This window comes from Bison bison, unplaced genomic scaffold (assembly GCF_000754665.1).
Source record: "Bison bison bison isolate TAMUID 2011002044 unplaced genomic scaffold, Bison_UMD1.0 scf7180017864032, whole genome shotgun sequence".
NCBI lineage: Eukaryota > Metazoa > Chordata > Mammalia > Artiodactyla > Bovidae > Bison > Bison bison.
In genome coordinates, this window is record NW_011494604.1 from 6,748,745 (window position 1) to 6,770,314 (window position 21,570).

Here is a 21,570-nt window from a genome sequence, read left to right on the forward strand (position 1 = left end):
TTAGTTTGGGGCTAATTTGAACCTACTACTGAAGCAAGGTGAAAGTCGCTCAGTCACGACTTTTTGAGAAAAGTCAGACTCTCAGTCTGACTCTTTGTGATCCCATGGAATTCTCCAGGCGAGAAAACTGGAGTGGGTAGCCTTTCTGTTCTCCAGGGGATCTTCCCAGCCAGGTCTCCCGCGTTGCAGGCGGATTCTTTACCAACTGAGCTACCAGGGAAACCCACTGAAGCAAAATCCTCTGGGTCCTCCTGATTCCACGCAACTAATGAGGTTTTCCATTGTGGTTGGTGGGAACAGGTACTCTCCCCCATGTGAACCTGATGCATTCTTCCCTTAAAACCTTTTGAATGGCTTTCTCCTGGTCTTGGTAGTTTTCTCACACAGAAATACTGATCAGTATTCAATTGAAGACTTGAGAAGAGTCCCCATGTTGCAAATTTTTAGTGTTCATTCTCTGTACACACCTCTTCTCTGGTAATCTGCCTTGCAAACCCAGTCACTTTGGCACTTCCTTAGACTCACAGCTTCATCTCTTCAACTCGGTTGATTGCTGGGCTCCCCCTAGGTTCCCTGTCCTACGTTTTTTTTGTGTGGCATCCTGTAATTACTCAGTTTGTAAACTGGGACAATTCTAGAGCTCACCTAGATACTTCCCATTTTTATATCAGTTTCTTCCGTTGAGTGAAACAGTTGTCAACAGTTGAAAGAAATGGTGACACAGTTGAAAGTGACAGCGTTTTTTTCTTGGCTCAAAAATCACTGCAGACAGTGACTGCAGCCATGAAATAAAAGACGTTTGCTCCTTGGAAGAAAAGCTATGACAAACCTAGACAGTGTATTAAAAAGCAGAGACGTTACTTTGCTGACAAAGGTCCATCTAGTCAAAGCTCTTGTTTTTCCAGTAGTCATGTATGGATGTGACAGTTGGACCATGAAGAAAGCTGAACTCCGAAGAATTGATGCTTTTGAACTGTGGTGTTGGAGAAGACTCTTGAGAGTCCCTTGGACTGCAAGGAGACCCAACCAGTCAATCCTAAAGGAAATCAACCCTGAGTATTCATTGGAAGGACTGATGCTGAAACTGAAGCTCCAGTACTTTGGCCACCTGATGAAAAGAGCTGACTCATTTGAAAAGACCCTGATGCTGGGAAAGATTGAAGGCGGGAGGAGAAGGAAACGACAGAGGATGAGATGGTTGGATGGTATCACTGATTCGATGGACATGAGTTTGAGCAAGGTCCAGGAGATGGTGAAGGACAGGGAAGTCTGGCGTGCTGCAGTTCATGGGTTCGCAGAGACTTGGACATGACTGAATGCCTAAACAACAACAAGTTTGGTTGACGTCCAGTTCCTTGAAAACTATATAGTTTTAGATATTTTATTAATTTTGTTATTTTATTGGGTTGGCAAAAAAGTTCATTTGGGTTTTCCATAATATCTTACAGAAAAACCCAAATGAACTTTCTGGCCAACCCAGTAGTTAGGATGGCTAGTCTGGTCTGTCTTTACATCTTGGTTGGAAGCAGAACTCTCTTCCATTTAAGTATTTGAATAAGTTCTTCCCCTCAAGAAGCATATTTTAGGTGGTGATGGGAAATGGGTGTCAGAATTATATGTTTTGGTTGTTAAAAATGACTCTGGGAAATCCTGAGTGATGATCCTGAGATTCAGGCCAGGATTTAAGGAAGGAGCACAGATTAAAGGGTAAGAACCCCAGATTGGATTCTTTAGTGGGGACAGTGTCAGAGCAGAGAGTTCCTTTGCCTTATGCTTTGAAGGTAGGCATGTGTACCTTTGAAACCTTGCAGGATTGGACTAAACCTTACAGGCTCAGGCAGCAACAGCTGACCTTTTCTGCACGGAAAGAGGTTGGATTTGCTCATTCTGCATGTAATCTATGGCATCAGGTGTATAGCCCTTGAGAACAACTGCTACCTCAGGTCATATTGATTTGATGGGACAAGCTTACATTGGTGGGATGACTCTAATATTGTACTTTTTTAGGGCTGCAACACACCCTAGTGTGAGAAGAAATTGTCACTAAGTTACCTAAAAGGTTTAGGATGATAATGTGACTTGCTTTCCTCTGAAAAACAGGATAACTCTGAGGCTTCTTTTCTAAGATGGCACCAAGTCCAATGTATATTGTGTGTGTGTATGTGTGTGTGTTTGTCATCAAATTCTTGCATTTTATTTCTGTGGAAAGTCCTGACTCTACTTAACCTCTGGCCCTGTCTTCAGGGCTACCACAAGGTAGAGAAACTTTGAGTGCCCATTCAGGACACATCAGTGTTTTTTATTGGTCATTTTCTTGATGACATAAATCAGGAGATTTCAGTAGTCTGATGTGGGGGATTAAGTTGAAATTCTGCAGTTGGTTTACTTTGCTATTAATTCATATCAGATAAACATTATATAGCTAAATTCTTTATTAGGTCACTCAGGAAGTATTTCTTGAGTACCAGCCATGTGTCAGAATTGTGCTGTCCACCAGGTAGATGAGTGGAGGCATGGCATCTGGAATGAGGGAGGTAACATTTGCACTGTGTTCTGCAGAGGTCAGCCATGTCTAAAGCAGTGGCTCTCAAACTCATCCACCTCAGGGCTCAGACCTTTTTACATTCTTGAAAATTATTGTGAACTCTAAGAAGATTTTGTTTATATGGATTATATCTGTTATTGCCATATAGATCTTTAAGAATATTAACTTACTGAAGCAGTAATAGATAAGTACATTTTCCCAAATAAATATATATATTTTCCAGAATCCAAAAAAAAAAAGCAAGAAAACCTGCATTGTTTTACATTTTGCAGCTCTCTTTAATGTTTGAATTTAATCTTTTTTTAGTATAGGAGATTTTTTTTGTCAATGAGCTCAATAAAGTTTCTCCTAGAAATGAGCATCATGGGTAGTCAGGAACAATAAGATTACTCAGTGGACTTGGAATCAGGGTGGTCTCCAGTAGGGGTCCACGTGCATTAGAGATTGCCCATTGGCCAGGGATTGCCATACATGTGATAGGTGCTCAGTAGATGAGTATGGAGAGTGAAAAAGGAAAATACTGTAATTTCTCTTAGAATTTAAATGACTTAGCAGCAGGGCTAGTGCTAGTATAAATTAATTAGTGAAATATATGAAGTTTTATGATAGTAGTAAGTCATTCAGTTTCAAGAATTGGCACACCATTGAAAATGTTACGAGAATCAGTTAGCACTTTAGTGATTACTTAAATATCAGTTAAACTTTTATCCAAACAAGAAGTCTGATAGTATGCAGTTACTATAAGATACTATAATCTACTAAGATGTTTGTTCCTCTTTCCCTCAGTTATCTTCAATTGTTCTGAAGCACACGACCTTTCCAACCACTGTAGATATGGACAAAGAAGAAAGAAAGATTATCAACCAGGGTCAGGAAGATGAAATGGTAACCAGCTTTTACAATTTACTTGTGAAGTGTGAGTTTATTTTTCTAGGGAAGTAGAAAAGTACATTTAAAAAAACACTAAAATAAAATACAATAAAACAGCAGCTAAGTCAGTGTGATTTTTTTCCCCTTCTGGCTGTGTTTTTGAATTGGGATTATGTAATACCTCTGGTATTAGTATGTTCTTGTATGGTTCTAGTGTGCTTCGTATTTCACTTGTGAACTGTTAAAACTCAGAGGAAAATGTTTTTTCATTTGATATAACTTAAGAAGTTATGTTAGCTAATGCTTATATATAGTCCTAAATGCAAAATTTCTAATTTTTCCTTTATAAGAAAGTTTAAAATCAGCTTAGTAAAACTCAACTCTTTCTTGGTGGTGTATGTAGGGGAAAGATAGGGTTGTTATGTTGGAACTCTCATAACATTTGATATGTGATTATTAATCACTGTGTCCATGCAGGAGATTTACGGCTATAATTTGTGTCGCTGGAAGCTTGCCATCATTTCTCTTGGAGTGGTGTGTACCGGCGGCTTTCTTCTCCTGCTCCTCTATTGGATGCCCGAGTGGCGGGTGAAGGTGACCTGTGTGAGAGCTGCAATCAAAGACTGTGAAGTGGTGCTGCTGAGGACTACTGTAAGTCCACAGGATTACTTGTAGTGAATTATTTGTGGGGTAGAATGATGTGTTTATGTGTATTCTGTTCAAAATAAAATATGATGAGAACATCATTGCTAGGATACAATGAGAAATACTAATCCTGGTATTTCTAAAGCATTTGTGTTCCAAGTGACTAATATCCCAGTGATTTGAGTTTAAAGGAATCTTGAAAGTGAAAAAAAAAAGTGAAAGTGTTAGTCACTCAGTCATGTCTGACCCCTCGTGAACCCATGAACTATAGCCCACTAGGCTGTCCTCTGTCCATGGACTTCTTCAGGCAAGAATACTGGGTGGGTAGCCATTCCCTTTTCCAGGAGATCTTCCCGACCCAGGAATGGAACCCAGCTCTCCAGCATTGCAGGTGGATTCTTTACTGTCTGAGCCACTCAAATCTACCCTTTTTTATAGCTCTTGATGCACTGAGAGATTAGATAGATGGCTGGTCTGTCAAGGTTACCCGAAAGGGCTGTATCCCAGATCTCTTCTACTGTGCAGTGCTGCTGCTCCCCAGGTTTTGTTTTGTAATCCTACTTGGAAGCATTTTATAAGAGGCTTTAATACCCAGTCTCAGTATGTAGGTGGATTAAATCAAGAAATTATGCATAATCTTTTATGAGATCCTCTATCAGTAAAGAATGACGTATATAAAATGCTAAGCGATCAAGAACACTTTATGTTTGAATTTGTGCATCTTCATGAAATGGTTTAATATTTAGTGAGTAGAAAGTGACGCTTTCTCATTTAGAGATTAGTGTTAATAAATAATATATCGTGTAAAGAATGGAAACTGTATATATGATTATATATAATTGACTCTTTACCCTTATTCCTTTCTCTTTGAAGGATGAATTCAGAACGTGGTTTTGTGCAAAAGTTCGCTTCCTTTCTCTAGAAACTCCCCCATTTTCAAGTTCAAAATCTCTGGTTAATAAAGTTTCAAATGGCCATGCAGTTCACTTAACTGAAAATCTGGCTGAAGAGAATAGGCTTGAGATGAATAAATACTCACAGCCTCAGTTACAACAGGTATTGTGATCTTATTCTCAATGTTTCTTTAAAAACTGGAATTGTTACATTTTATGCTACTGTAGATAGTCTATAATTTTGTACTTATTTTTAAGATAAAACTATATGCATATAAAATACCCGTTTATCACTATATGTAAACATTTTAAATATTTACTAGAAGAAATGGATTATGTCACATGTGATTGCTTTAATTTTAATAGTTGTTATATGCTAAATTTGTGTTAGTAAACTTAATTATTAACAAGTGATGATAATGCTTTTTGATGTAACCTTTTTATATGTTCTACAGGTTCGCTATTTCACCCACCATAGTATGAAATACTTCTGGAATGATACCCTTCACAGTTTTGATTTCTTAAAGTAAGTATTCTTCTTTTGTTTGGATTGTATGAGTGTCTTGATTATGTTTTAGATAGAAAATAATTCATTTTAGTGTTATATAAGATGGAAGATTTCCCTTCACTTAATTTTAATAACTCCCTGGTGGTGTTTGAATACTCAGTAATAACTCAGTAACCAGTTTAGAATAAACCCCATCTGCAAGTTGTATCCTGGCAAAATTGACACAAAAGTTAAAAGCACCATGCTCCCAAAATCCAGTCTGAGTCCTTTTCTTTTTGAGGATTCATCTCAGAGTAAATTTTGAGTATACCTTTTAGCCTGCCAGAGTATCTGAATTATCACCTCTCAATTTGCTGATGGTTTCATCCATTTGTATTCAGTACTTGAGGGATGGAGTAATAGACAAACATTAAATTTAACTTTCATATGTGGATAAAGATGGGACATGGTCAAATGTGTTAAGCCTTGGGTAGGACAAATTGGAATAATTCTTAAAATTTCATTTTTATGGAGACTTCAAGTTACATCAGGACTGAATTTACTAGGATTTTATTTATTTATTTTTGGTTGCACCACACAACTTGTGGGGTCTCACTTCCCTCACCAAGGATTGAACCTGGGCCACTGCAGTGAAAGCCCAAAACTAACCACTAGGAAACCAGGGAATTCCTTTAGGGTTTTATTTTTATTGCTGTTAAAGTGATTATAGTAAATACCCATTAAGTGTTCTTGCTTGAGAGTGGCAAAGGAATTCTTAATATTAGCAGTAAAAAGAGAATCACCTTATGAACATTTAAAATATTCATGCTTGGACTTTTTCCCTTAGACATTTCCTAAAGAATTAGATAATTCCTAAAGAATATTGCTAGTATTCCTGAAGAATTGGAATATTATGGAATGGAGCAGGGGAGTTCCACCTGCCTAGTTGTAAAGACCATTCCTAGTTAAGAACCATTGCTTATTTTTTAGAGAATACTCCCAGTGAACTGTCATTTTGTGCTTAAAAAATTTTTGACTTGGAGTGCCCTGGGGGAAAATAGCAAACATGTTTGCTGTGTAGCCTTTGCCAACCATAGCAACTTGTAGGATTTAAACTTATTCCAATGATAGCAGTTAATTAGGGAGCTTAGTTTTTTCTTTTGGAAAAAGTAGAAAAAGATTGGAGTTAAATGATGTGTTAGATTCTCTATAGAGTTTTTGGGAATAGTATCTCAGTTAAAATAAGCCTTGAGAGGAAAGCAGGTATGTTAGTCGAATCCCAGTTTTAATCATTACAGATTTTAGACATTGTCTGTGACTTAGACGGATTCTGCACTTCTCCTTAATGAGAGAAGAATTCAGATTGATGCTTTTTGTAGAAAGAAAAATAACTGAGTAGGACTTACTAGTGTGAAGCTTCAACATTTAAGAAGGGAAACTTGATAAAAAGTAAAGTTTGAAACACTTGAGTTAGTCATACTTTACCTTTAATTTTTTTGGTTATTAACTGTTACAGCTTTGGCACAGACTTAAAGGATAATAATATTGTTATATAATCTTATCCCGTGATAGATACATTGTGTAGCTTAGAAGTTGCCACATTTGAGATTTAGGCCTTTTATTACTGTTTATCTTAGGAAGTAGAAATTTAAAAATTGTCATCCATTGTCTCAGTTTTTGTTAGGGGTTTCTATTTGTAAGGAATCACACTTTAAAATCAGAAATATAGAAAAATGAGGCATTAAGAAATTTGGATATTTTAAACTTTGTTTAAAGTAAAAACTTTGGATTTATTTAGGGGACTGGATGAAGGTGTTTCTTGTACGTCAATTTATGAAAAGCATAGTGCAGGACTGACAAAGGGGATGCATGCCTACAGGTAATCTTTATCCAACTAAAGTTAGCTCTATTATCAAAATTCCGAAATAAAGTAGTATATATAGTTTACCCTTTTACCATATAGTTGTAATGTTAACAATTATTTAAATATTATGACATAGTAATTGACAGCTTATTGATATTTTATTTGGGTGAGACTCTTCAGTTTAAGAATTATAAAAGTGTTGAAGCCGATTTTGAAGTGAATATCCCTGAAAATATACTGTATTTCATCATTTCTAAGGTGCACACTTTCCTACATTTTAACGTCTCTAAAAGGAGGGTGTGTCATACAGTGGGTGAAGTGTCACCCTTTACTTGACAGCATTTTAATCTTTCTTGATAGTACATAAAATCATGGAATGTCTTACAATTGATAGCATCTTCGATTTACTGAAATATTGGGAATTGTAAGCATGAGCTCAGATGTACTAAAATGAAAATTTGTAAATTGGGAGACAATATCTTTTTTATAGTGTTATTCTTTGCTAAGGTATAAAAGTATACCAGTGTATTATGTATTGTAAAGATAATGCCGTTTTCAAATTAAATTAGGAATTTTTTTGTACTTCTGTAGCATGTTCTTTTAAAGGGTTGCAATATAAATTCATTCATTCAGACTTCTGCTTCATAAAACACGAGAATTAATTTATCATCTAGAAAGTACTATTATAAGGAATTTAAGTGGAAGGTTTTAAGCAACTTTTCTTAAGCATTAAAAAAAAGGCTCCAAATGTATGCTGTTTTGAAATAAACATTTTTAGTGCAGTATTCTTATTAGAAAAATAGTATAGGACACCTCAAATTACTTATGTAGTCTCTTTAAAAATTAATTGCAGTTCAGAATTGTTGAGCTGTATTGTGTTTATGGGTGGAAAAGAAGATCTTTTGCTGATATGGTTTATTGTAGATTAGTGGGAGAGGTACTTGTCACAAAAAGGATAAAATAATAGTGTAGTTATCCAATATTGACTATGTTGATTTAAATACTGTAGATAGAGAATTTAAATTGTAGAAGACAACTGTTTAGAAAAACGAATGTTTAAGTTCCAGAATTTAGGAGCAGTTGGTGTTTTGAGCCTTATCTAATGCAGTGCCTTTGGTAAATTGTACTGTTATAATACAATATAATGTAATATTATTGTTATTATATTTTCCTGTTATAGAAAATTGCTTTATGGAGTAAATGAAATTGCTGTGAAAGTGCCTTCAGTTTTTAAGCTCCTGGTTAAGGAGGTAAGACAACTGTACCTGTCTTAACATTTGTGATCAATAGGTTTGTCAGTTGAAAAGAGTCAGGATTTAAGTAATAAGAAGATATTCTTGTTTTTTCGTTTCCTAACTTCTCTTTGCTTATTTTTTTACTTGGAAGGTCAGAAAGATCTTTCTCCAGTAGATCAGTCATTTGGGGGCATGATTACTTTTTTATTTTGTCTGATTTGTTTGCTTTTCTTGTCGGTAGATTTTTTTCTTATTCTCAGGAGGTTGTGCATCTAAACCGTGCCCTATTTTGCAGATGTGTACCTCTGTCTGCCCCCCCACCCCCCAATTTTAAAAATAATTTATCATGTTTTCTTCATGTGGTACACTCTTAGTGACTAGGCCTCATGCCAGATGTTTGGAATAAAAACATAACATGATGAGTGACAGTGAGGAACTTGCACTTTAGCCTAGGGGGAATGCACGTCGGTAGTTACTGTAGTGGCTTCAGTCTGTAAGAGCCACAGGAGGTGTAAGTAAAGGGGTGCGGCATGTGAAGAGAGAGAGTCAGTGGCTTTGCCTGGGAGAGTTAGGCTCTCCAGTCTTCTTTCTGATTTTGGGCTAAAGATCAGAATTAGCTGTACTGGGTCAATACTTTGAGTAGAAGTTAGATTGCCTTCCATCATTTCTTGAGAGTAGCTGTGTAATGGAGCTTTAGAGCACAGCAACATGTAAGGAGTTGGAATTAGAAAGACTGGATTGTAACATGACTCCATCAGTAACTAGCTCTGATCATTAGAAGACTTGCTGCTCTTGTATTGGTAAAATAGTAGTAAATTGTAGTAAATCCTTTAATGGCCTTATTTGATTTTGAAGTAAAATAGGATTACGTATGTAAAAGTGCTTTGAAAAGTACAGAAACATCAATTTTAAGATATTGGAGATTATTAATGAAATTGATAAAAATACTATAAAATTTGGGTAGTCAAAGTCCTTTAGCAGGACTCCTTTTTTTTTTTTTTGAAGTAAACCTGCCAATTGGTTTTTTATTGGCCAAATCAGATGCAAACATCTTTTAAATTTTTTTAGATTATGAAAGTATGATAACACCTTTACAGGAGACTTGGAAAATGCAGAAGAAAGTTACATATAGTTCCACTATACATTACAATTATTTTTTTAAGTAAATTAAGGTTTTTAATTGGAGTTTTAATATCAAACTCTCAAAAATTAATAGAATAAATAGACAGAAAAGTAGAAGGATGTAGTAGACCTAAAAAGCAGTATGAACCAATTCAACATAGTAATAATTAAGATTTATATAATTTTCACATAACAGCAGGATACAAATTCTATACAAGTTCCCATAGACTATAAACCAGAAGACACTGGAACATATCCACGGACATAAAACAAGGTGGAAAAATTTCATGGTCTAAAGTTATTGAAATCACACAGTCTGTTCTCTTTATCACTGTGGAATTATGTTAGAAATCAATATCGAAATATACTTGAAAATAACACACATACTTTCAAGTGCTATGTGATATTTACCGTTAGAGATCTTTGACTAAGCCATTAAAAGCCTCAGTAAAGTTAAAAGACTGAAAAAAATTCAGAAGGTGATTGCAGAGAAGAAAGGATTTAAATGAGAAATTAATATCAAAGATACTTTAAAGGTCTCATGTATTTGGAAATTGAATGTCCATGTTTAAATGATGGGTGTATGTAAGAAGCCATAGCAAGGAAAGTTAGAAAATATTTGTAATAGAATAAAAATGAAAAGAGAATTTATCAGAATTTGTTGCATGCAACTGAAGCTGCTCAATGCAACTGAGTGTGGAGTCTTGAATAAGGTATGAAAACAAAAGAATGGACAGTAGCATAAAATTTTGTGAAATTTGAACAAAATCTGTGCTTTTGTTAATAATACTGTATCACATGTTAATTTCCTGGGTTGTTTTTTTTTTTAATATTTCTTTATATTCTCAGAATTGGATTCGAAATTTCAAACCTCTGTCAAATTTTTTTTTTAAGTCACTGAAATAATAAGTGTGGAAGTGCACACATGCACATGTTTTCATCCACCCAGCCAGCCTATGTTTTTTGGTTGGTGCATTTAATCCATTTATATTTAAGGTAATTATCACTATGGGTGATTCTGTCACTAATGGTTTTGGGTTTTATTTTTGTAGGTATTTTCTGCTTCTTGTGTTTAGCAGGACGCCTTATCTTTTTTTTTTTTTTTTTCATTCAGGTTTTAATCCTTATTTCCTTAGAGAAAGCAAAGCAGTGTAACTTATCTCATATTTGTCTTCTCTTTGGACTTCAGTGAACTTTTGACTTATAACTAAATTAGTGTTTCAGGTTCATAACAAGTAAATGTTTGTTCCATTTGGTAAAACATTTTGTACTCTTTTGCAGCACAGTAATTATTGAAAGTAAATGTGCTTTATTCCTAAGGCAAAGTGAAAAACAGCTAAATTCACACATTTTAGCTGTTTCTAGCTGAATCTGTATTTGGGTTTGGTATCAATGTAACGGGATGCTCCCGATTTCAGTTAAGCTTACTTAGTCAAATTCTAGTAATTTAATGATTCTTTTCTAAAAAGGTAGTATCTTGCTCTACTCTTTGGGTAGTTAGTTACATGTTGCCCTAGGGTACTATAGAGCTTATCCTATTAGTATCATGTTAGTTATTTCTTAAATCTGTATGGTTTTAAATATCTCATTCAGTTTGACTTAAAATTTTTGTTTTTTAGGTTCTCAACCCATTTTACATTTTCCAGTTGTTCAGTGTTATACTCTGGAGCACAGATGAATACTATTACTATGCTATAGCCATTGTGATTATGTCTGTAGTATCAATTATAAGCTCCCTGTATGCCATAAGAAAGGTGAGTCCAATTTATTATGGTTTTCACAACTGTATTTGTACTTTGTAATAACACATAAGGTGTGCAGAATGATGTTTGGTATAAAGCACGTTCTTGATACAGTTTTTCTTTTAGTTATGTGAATATGTACTCCTTTGCCCTCTTTTTGAGGTGGGGGAAGGCAGATGCTTTTTAAAGTCGGAGTATCACTTGATTGCTTTGGGACTGTAGGGGTCTCTAGTTGCTTATCTTAGACTGGAATACTGGAGGGCTGAATCTCCTGTTTTTAGGCCTGTCTTGTTAAAATGCTTCTTATTTTGTTTGGGGCTGAAACATGGAATGATCTTTGAATCTTTTGGTCTTGACCTTTTTAAAGGTAGAGTAATATGTGTTTATTATATCAGCTTGTGTGCTAAGTCACTTCAGTCATGTCTGACTCTTTGTGCCCCATGGACTGTAGCCCACCAGACTCCTGTCCATGGGGTCATCTAGGCAAGTATACTGGAATGGGTTGCCATTTCTGCCTCCAGGGGCTGTTCCTGACCCAGGTATCGAACCCGAGTCTTGCATCTCCTGCATTGCAGGCGGGTTCTTTACCACTATATATTAGCTTAGCTTATTTTATATTACCCTTGCTTTCTAATAAATTGAGGAGTGAGTTTATATTAATGAATTCAAAATTTTTTTCCTCTGATTCAGCAATATATTATGTTACATGACATGGTGGCGGCTCACAGTACTGTGAGAGTTTCAGTTTGCAGAGTAAATGAAGGTAAGTACTTCAGTTTACTCTTAGAAAAGTAAATAGAAAAAAATATCCACTGTGCACTAATGTGTGAAGCAAGCCCAGTATATTATGCATATACACGTAGTTCCATAAGAAACAAAAGTGTGTGTTTGGATTTATAGTCATGTCTCTGTATCAAGTTCATTCATTTAGCCACTATACTAGGCTCTCAGGATGGACATAGTCCTTGCATCATTGAACTTCAGTCTAGTTGGAAAGACAGATGAAAAACAGAACAATGAAGTGTGATAAATGATAGGGAGAGTTCAGGGAACTTAGATGTTAGAGCTCATTTAATATAGGTGTCTTCTATATAGACATCCTTCTAATATAGGATGGCTGCTTTGAACAAGTATATATATTTTATTTTATTTATTTTTAATTTTTAATTTAATTTTTTAACTTTACAATATTGTATTGGTTTTGCCATATATCAACATGAATCCGCCACAGGTATACATGTGTTCCCCATCCTGAACTCTCCTCCCTCCTCCCTCCTCCCTCCCTATACCATCCCTCTGGGTCGTAAATGATTGAATTAGCCAGATAAAGTATAGGTGAGAAAGTGATAAGGCAGGGTTGATGTGAGAGTTGGACTGTGAAGAAAGCTGAGCGCCGAACAATTGATGCTTTTGAACTGTGGTGTCGGAGAAGACTCTTGAGAGTCCTTTGGCCTGCAAGAGGATCCAACCAGTCCATTCTAAAGGAGATCAGCCCTGGGTGTTCTTTGGAAGGAATGATGCTAAAGCTGAAACTCCAGTACTTTGGCCACCTCATGCGAAGAGTTGACTCATTGGAAAAGACTCTGATGCTGGGAGGGATTGGGGGCAGGAGGAGAAGGGGACGACAGAGGATGAGATGGCTGGATGGCATCACCGACTCAATGGACATATGTTTGAGTGAACTCTGGGAGTTGATGATAGATAGGGAGGCCTGGCGTGCTGCGATTCATGGGGTCGCAGAGAGTCGGACACGACTGAGCAACTGAACTGAACTGAAAGAGGGAAATAAGAGGATTCTAGTGCCCAAAGGCCTGGAAATTAAAGAGAGTTTGTTCATTGCAATAACTGGAAGAAATTCAGTGTGGCAGATGCAGCATTTAGAGGGTAGACAGTCTTTTAAGGCTTGTGAAGGAATTTGGACTCTCCCAAAAGGCAGTGGAAAGACATTCAAGGGTTTTAAGCAGGAGAGTGATAGGATCATATTTGCCTATTTGAAAAAATTCTTCCGATTGCCATGTTCAGACTTACTTAGAAGGAAGTAATATTGAAGGCATGAAATGAATCAGCGTGAGGGTTGTGGAGATGGAGGGTAGAGAGATGGCTTTGAAAGATACTTAAATGTGGGCATTGAACAAGATTTGCTGATAGAGTGGTGTCAGGCTGGCGGGGGATGGATGTTGGTGTCATTTAATTAAATAGGGAACACTGGAGGAGAAGCAAAATTGTAGGGAAGGATAATGTTTTGGACACATTGGTTTGTCTGGTGAGGTATGGAAGAGGTTAAGGATACAGGGGAGGCAACTCAGTATCATGGGTCTTGGAGACAGCAGCCTCTTTGATTTATCAGGAAAACCAAATCAGTCTGCATTCTCTTCAACTTGATATCCCTCATCCAAGTGTGAACCCAAGTTAGCCTAGCAGGTTGTTTTCTTCTTTGTGCTTCTTGGTCACTTGCTACTTTAGCTGATAATATCACCTTTCCTAGCTGCAGTCCTAAGATGTGTGGTTTATTGGTGTTCTCCCCTTCCCACTCTGCCACTGCCAAAGATGCTGGGCATCTCTCAATGTATTTCTTCCTTACCCCCTCAGTAGTCCAACAGATTATTGATACTTAGTTTCCCATATACCTAAGGGTTAGAATTTCAAGTGGCAGGAGGGTATTGAGTCAAGTTTTTAAAATAAAGGATCATATTAAGAAATGAAGAGTATTATACTTAATACATGCTAAATAACTTTAGAATTCTTTGCTCTTAGCTTAGTAAACTACTTATACCTTTTTTTTTTTTTAAGAAAGAAAAGAATATTTGTCCTAAGGGCCAACATCACAAACAGTAGTTTTCTCCTCATCCATCTTTGCTTAAAAACTAGTAGTGTAAGTCTCTTCTAAGCATAGTTTAATAAAATCTAGGGGTAGGGGAAGAAAGAATGCCCAAATATAAGGCCACCTTTTACTTGAGAAGATCTTGGAAAAAGTGTTTAACTAACTTGAATATAATACATAAATTTCTAAGGAAATAATGAACTATATATGATAGTTTTATTTTATACATTTATTTGAAATAATGTCTGAGATATTTGGAACTATTTTAGAAATATTGAGAAGACAATGAAACAATATGGATTATAAATAGTAGCCGTAAGGAAAAGAGTGCTGTTAGAAAAGAAAGTGCTAAAATTTCAGTGCTTTTCTCTGTTTCCAAGGGATTATAGAAATCTGAGGTTATGTACCTGTTGCAGGGGGGTGTCCTGGGTGGACTTACTGCCTGTTTAGCTCACAGGGCTGATAGCTAAGATTGACCATCCACTGTTGAAATGGGTGTTGAAATCCACCCATCTCTTAGCTTAGAGGGGACTTGGCATTAACTGTGTGCGCTTGGCGTACTATCCTGGGACAAACTAGCTGACACGTTATAGACACTGTGCTCTGTTAGCTTAAGGAATAATAATTTTGTCTGTCAGTACTCTTCATCTATTGAAATTTTCTTATTTAACTCCAGTATATTTTTAATGTCTTACTGAGATCAGGTGACCTTTGGATAGATCTTTAGTTTGTTGTATTTTTATTACAAGTTAAAGAATACTCTTTTCAGACCTTTCTTTGTTTTTCTTTCCTTAAATTCAGAAATAGAAGAGATCTTTTCTACAGACCTTGTGCCGGGAGATGTCATGGTCATTCCATTAAATGGGACAGTCATGCCTTGTGATGCAGTGCTTATTAATGGTACTTGTATTGTAAATGAAAGCATGTTAACAGGTAAACTAAATTAAATGAGTAAAAACTAGCTGAGTTGCTTATAATGATATTAGGACTAAGTAGTTACTGATTAAGCTTGTATCAGCATTAACTATGCAGTTTGTATCCTTTACTCACAAATGTCGTGTAATAGATACTGAAGTTTTTTTTTTTTTTGAGGGGACCAAATCCTGCATTATACTCAGCTGTAATACTAAAGTATAATGCTGGTGCTTACATCTCTTGTCCAGCTTCTGTTAATTCTTCTGACAGGAGGAAATGCTTTATAAGAAGGGACTAGGAAAAAAGTTCTTTCCCCACAGCATATTTATTGCTGTTCACTTTGATGTGCAAAATGTAGGAATAAAAGAGTTGATATTTTTGTTAAATTGGGGAGAAATAGACTTCAAAATAACTTCCCTTTGGAAATTCAGAATCTAGAGGTAGAGCTTTATACCTTTTTATCATATGACTTTTTTAACTGTCATAGTCAGTCTGGCAAGAAAGTGATTCTTATATAATACATTTTTTAACTATTAAGAGTCTGTCTTAAAACACACTCATGCACATAAACATCCCTGCACACTTGTTGCCCTTGACACAAGAAGTGTAGATGCTACAGAGCATAATAACATTGTAGCAGTAAAATGATTTGTCTGTTTGTTACTATTAGAGGATTACCGTACTCCTCTTTGCTCAGATGTCTGTTCTCTTCGTGTGTGTGTGTGTGTGTGTGTGTGTGTGTGTGTTGGGAGGTGAGGGCAGATAGGACTGGATCTTCACATGTTGTGTGTTCTTGGGGTTGCAGAGTGCTTCCCAAGTTAGTTCTCAGGGGTGCTGTGGTGATCACAGAACAGGTGCTGAGGTGATGACAACAACCTTGTCTTCTTATGAAACTTGATGTAATTATTTCCAAGTGATTACATTTGAGTCACAGATGACTTTCGAGAAATACTGTGGAAGACAAGATTTGCTATTTCTGGGTAAGGAAATTGGAAGACAAAAGGCTGATTGATTAAGCTGTATTATTCACATTTGAGAACTTTCAATAACTGTTGTCAACAGTATTTAACATTTAGTAAATGTAACAACTCAAGATTTGTATGTTTGATACTGATTTCTATGCTTTAATTTATGAATTTTTTTTTTAAAAGGAGAAAGTGTTCCGGTGACAAAAACTAATTTGCCAAATCCTTCAGTGGACATGAAAGGAACGAGAGATGAATTATATAGTCCAGAAACACATAGACGACATACTTTGTTTTGTGGGACAACTGTTATTCAGACTCGTTTCTACACTGGAGAACTTGTCAAAGCCATAGTAGTTAGAACAGGTAGAAAATACTTAATCTTTTCTTGCATGGTTTAGCACATTTGATGCTTATTGCATGTTTAAAAAGAGATTCTATTTTGAAAGATAATTGTCATTTTCTTATAGAGTTACTATAGAATCATTTTCTTCTTTATTTTTTTTTTAAAAAAGGATTTAGTACTTCCAAAGGACAGCTTGTTCGCTCCATATTGTATCCCAAACCAACTGATTTTAAACTCTACAGAGATGCCTACTTATTTCTACTGTGTCTAGTGGGTGTGGCTGCAATTGGGTTTATCTACACTATTATCAATAACATTTTAAATGAGGTATGTATGTGGGAAACCCTTAATAGAGTTTGATTCTTAATTATCACGTGGCTATTGAGGATTTGAGATGTATCTAGCGAGACTGGAAAATTGAAATCCTAATTTAAATTAATTTAACTTAGAGCCATATGAGACTTGTAGCTATTATGTTAGAAAGTACAGATGTAGAACATCACCATCATAGCAGAAAGTTTTTATCAGGTTTAGATGGTCTTTTATTTGCTTTCTTGTGACTTAAGAGAGGAGTGATCACATACTCACCAAAAGCTTTCTTCTTTTTTCTTTTTTTAACCTCTGGTATATACAGCATTAAAATTACCGGTGATTACTGAATTGAAGATATTTCTAAGGGACCTTGTCAGATTTCTTTTTCTATCACTTGTAAAGACTCTGATAGTAGTAAGAGTCAATATCTAAAAATGTTTACTTTGAAGTATGTAGTGTATGAAGTATATGGGGCTATTAAAGTAGGAATTTAAAAAAATAATAGCTCTCATTTCACAGCCCACTGATGATTCATTGAGCTATTTTGCAGCATCTCTAAAGGGGAAAAAAAATTATAAATAATTAATAGATGAATATATATGCGCTTAATAAATATATAAAATTAAAGAAATACTCATTGGATTAATAAATTTTAATATTAGGGGGTCTGACATTTATATTTATGTTAACTGTAGGTTGAAGTTGGGGATATAATTATCGAGTCTCTTGATATCATTACAATTACTGTGCCGCCTGCACTTCCTGCTGCAATGACCGCTGGCATTGTGTATGCCCAAAGAAGACTGAAGAAAGTGGGTATTTTCTGTATCAGTCCCCAAAGGATCAACATCTGTGGACAACTGAATCTTGTTTGCTTTGACAAGGTTGGTTCAGTTTCATAATCATTCTTAAAGGTCACTTTGTAGTTTTGTAAAGCTAAAGTATTTAGATTAATGGTTTCTGTGTTCTTTATCAACTAATTTGCACACATTTTAAAAGAAATGTTTTTCTAATTTTCCTTTTTTAAAACTTACTTGGCATCTATCATTTTTATATTATTTTTTCATTTTTAAAATTTTTATTACTTTGGATATTGCTTATTTGCCCAAATCTGCAATTAACCAGTTCTTCTAGAATTATACCTTGTAGTAGTAGTTAAATTTATTTGCTCTTTCATGGTTTTAACAGAGTAGACTTCATATAGATAATGTTTTCTGGAATGTTATTGCTATGAAGTATATACGTTTAGTGTTTGCTCTATGATTTTATTGAATGTGTTATAAAATTACAAAGGACACTGATTATATAATTTCATGTGAAAATGACAGATTTTTTTACTTGTTTGAAATACAGAGGGTTCTCCTTTCCTCACGTGGGATCAGTTTTTCTGAAAGTTCAAAGAACTAAATCTTGACCAGGTTCTTCTGGGTAACTGATATGATACACATTTGATTTTTGTGTATCATCTTTATTATCAAGAAAAAAAAAAGTGAGGTGTATTTTGTTAAGAAAAAAAGGAAGGTCGTAACTTAATGATTGTTTCATATTAAATTAGTCTGTTCAGAAAATTTTATGTTTGATCTTTTTCGGAAATGTTTAAAAAGTTTTTAAGCAGACCCAGAAGTGGAAAAAAAGATGCAAGTGAAATAAACCCTCATTTACCCATTATCCTACTTAAACAGTTAACCAGCATTTTGTCAGTCTTAACTTTATTGTCCCCTCATTTTGAAGGTGGCAGCATTAGACATTATATTACTTTATCCATATACTTCAGTATGTAGCTCTAGAAGATAAAATAATGTTTTAAAAATACAACACCATTATCACTGCTTACTACTACACTTAACAGAATTAACAGCCTCTGTATTACCTAATATCCAGTACATATTCAGGTTTCCCTGCTTTACAGTCTGTGTTTTCAGTTGTAATCCAAATACAGATCGCAACGATTGCAGTTAATCTGTAACCATTGTTTTTCTTGCCCTTTTTTTCCAGTCATCTTATTGGAGAACCCAGGTTATTTATTTCCTGAATTTGGCTGATTACACTTCTTGATGTCATTTAACCTTGTTCTTCTTCCCTGTTTTGGCTCCATGTGCCCTAATCTCTCCCTCCTGTGTTGGCATCTTTTGTGATAGGTTGAGTGGCGCATTGTTCCACTGTTTAATAACAAAAGCACATAAGTATACATTTCTATACATATCTCCCTCCACCCCACCCACATAGAGGAACTATACCAAGGGAGTATTCTGCACCCTTTTCCTCAATTTTGTCCTGAAAGTTATTCTCTGTTAGCACACACACACAGATCTTACTCATCTCCTTCCCCCTTTTATGTCTGTATAGCACTCTGTTATGTAGACATAGCATAGTTTTTCATGATTTGTAAATGTGTGCTTTTTTTTTTTTTTTTTTTAAGACTGGAACCCTTACTGAAGATGGTTTAGATCTTTGGGGAATTCAACGAGTGGAAAATGCACGGTAATTGTTGGCTAGACTTGACCATTTATTGTTGTTGTTGTTGAGTCACTCAGTCATGTCTGACTTTTTTTGACCCCATTAACTGCAGCATGCCAGGCTCCCCTGTCCTTCACTGTCTCCCGGAGTTTGCTCAGACTCATGTGCGTTGAGTTAATGATGCCATCCAACCATTTCATCCTCTGTTGTCCCCTTTTCTTCCTCCCCTCAATCTTTCCCAGCATCAGGGTCTTTTATTAGTTTATTTCTAATAAATATATTAATATATGAAACATTCAGACTTATAGAAAGTAATACGACAGACAGCTCTGTACCCACTACTGAGATTAAACAGTTGACATTTTGCCATGTTTGTTTCAGATCTCTGAAGCAAAAAGATTTAAAAAGATTTAAAGCATTACAGATACTGCTGAAGTCTTACCTATCCTTTTGTCTGTCCTTGCTGTTGTTCTGAAGTTGTGTTGTTATCCTTGCATAGTTTACTTCCTGTGTATCTACCCATAAACAAGATCTGTCCATAAATAAGTATATACGACTGATATGTACTGTATGTGTTTTTGCCGCCTTTTGGCCTCCTAACATTGTTTCCAAGATTCCTCCATGTTGATACGTATAGATCCAAATTATTAATCTTAACTATTGTTTAGTATGCCATTGTGTGACTAAACCGTAATATTTGTGCTTCAGCCCAAGGGCAGTTTCAATTTTTTTCCAGTTTTCCTTCCATACTCCTAAACAGTATTGCAATTAAAGTTCTTAGGGTTACAACTCCTGTGAGTATGTGGTTGAGTTTGAGTAAACCCATTTCTTCACAGTTTTAGTACTGGATCATACAGCACATGCATGGCCACAGCTCTAGTAGGTACTGTCTGCTTACTCTCTAAGTGATGGTGCAAACTCAGTCTCCCTCAGTGTATGGGTAATCCTGTTGCCCCACATCCTTGCCAAACTTGGTTTTTCCAGACTTCTAATTTTCCCAAATGAATAGCTATGAAATGTTATTTTATTGTGGCTTTGTTCGGAGTTTCTTCATTACTTATAAAGCTGAACATTTTTTCACATTTTTGGAAGGAGGATTATTTGGCATTCTGTGTATTGTCAGTTTATATCCTGATTTTCTTTTTTAATGATGTTGTTTGTCTTTATCTTATTCATTTATTAGAAGTCCTTTGTATTTTCTGGGTGATAATCTTTTTCAGTACTATGCGTTATGAAAATATTTCTCCCGTCTTTTTTTTTTTTTTTACTTTATTGCTATCTTTTGATGCTTAGAAGTTTTACTACTATAGTTGTGTTTTTGCTGGTTTTTTCTTTTCCTCTCTTGAAAGTATGGAATTTTGGTTTATACAGTTTGAGAGACTGTTGTTTGGTTCATGGATTGTCAGAATTGGCACATCTTGGTAAATAGCATATCACATTGTGAACTTACTTATCCCTAATGAGGCCTGTTGCTTTTAATTCTGTTTCATCGAATATTTGTGTGCTTACATACCAGCTTGCTCTTGCCTAATATATACCTATGTATCTTTTTTTTCCATCTCTTTTCACTCTTTCTCTGCCATTGTGTTCACATTTATTGTGATTTCAGATATATTTGAAATTATTTCTACCACCGACTCTCTTACCCCAGTTCCCACACAGTTTTCATATTTCTCTCATTTTTTTCAGAATTTATACATCCTAATCTTTATTACTTGCCTGTAAGTTACTAATATTCATATTTAGAGTCTGTGAAGGTTTTTTTTTGTTGTTTTTTTTTTAAGATTTTATTGCTTCTGTTCTAAGTTTTGGTTTTTTGGCCCCATGGCATGTTGGCTCTTAGCTTCCTGAACAGGGATCGAACCTACACCTCCTGCACTGAAAAGTGAAATCTTAACCCTGGACCGCCAGGGAAGACCCTATGGGTGTCTTTATTAGTTTCTAACTCCATAAAACCTATGGACTGTAGACTACTTTTACCTCCCTTTTTGTATGCATTTGTTGTATAGCATTTTATGATTTTTATGATTTTGGTTTTGTATACAGTCTACATGCTAAGATGTACCTAGGTTGATGGATGGCTTCGGTAACCAGTTTCTTATATCCCATTCCTGTGGATTAAATTGCCATGTTTGTAGATGTCTTAGTCTTCTTTAGTAATTTTTTTTCTCCTTTGTTGTTTAAAAAATACTTCTCTATGCTTGATTTCTGCAGTTTCACTATGATCTCTTTTTTTGTTTGTGTGGGACTAATTTTGCTTCTTGATTCCAAAGATTCATTCTTTTCATAAATTCTGGAAAAGAGTGCAGCTTCTTTTTATTCCCACTGTGGCTTTCCCCCCATTCTTTCTC

At 35.5% G+C, this 21,570-nt stretch overlaps 1 protein-coding gene across 4 annotated transcripts in view; it reads left to right on the plus strand.

The window, feature by feature from the left end:
* Positions 1–21,570, plus strand: part of ATP13A3 (ATPase type 13A3) — a 79,309-nt gene that overhangs the window by 17,975 nt on the left and 39,764 nt on the right. For 3 of the 4 annotated variants that reach the window (XM_010834394.1, XM_010834395.1, XM_010834397.1), the window contains 13 exons: positions 3,332–3,430; positions 3,893–4,066; positions 4,934–5,116; positions 5,409–5,479; positions 7,239–7,319; positions 8,485–8,554; positions 11,281–11,415; positions 12,094–12,166; positions 15,026–15,157; positions 16,291–16,470; positions 16,620–16,777; positions 17,458–17,646; positions 19,182–19,243. In XM_010834394.1, coding sequence (XP_010832696.1) covers positions 3,380–3,430; positions 3,893–4,066; positions 4,934–5,116; positions 5,409–5,479; positions 7,239–7,319; positions 8,485–8,554; positions 11,281–11,415; positions 12,094–12,166; positions 15,026–15,157; positions 16,291–16,470; positions 16,620–16,777; positions 17,458–17,646; positions 19,182–19,243 — 1,559 coding nt within the window. In that variant the 5' untranslated portion in view covers positions 3,332–3,379. The remainder of the gene's footprint in view (positions 1–3,331; positions 3,431–3,892; positions 4,067–4,933; positions 5,117–5,408; positions 5,480–7,238; positions 7,320–8,484; positions 8,555–11,280; positions 11,416–12,093; positions 12,167–15,025; positions 15,158–16,290; positions 16,471–16,619; positions 16,778–17,457; positions 17,647–19,181; positions 19,244–21,570) is intronic. The other variant, XM_010834396.1, reaches the window with a different exon arrangement.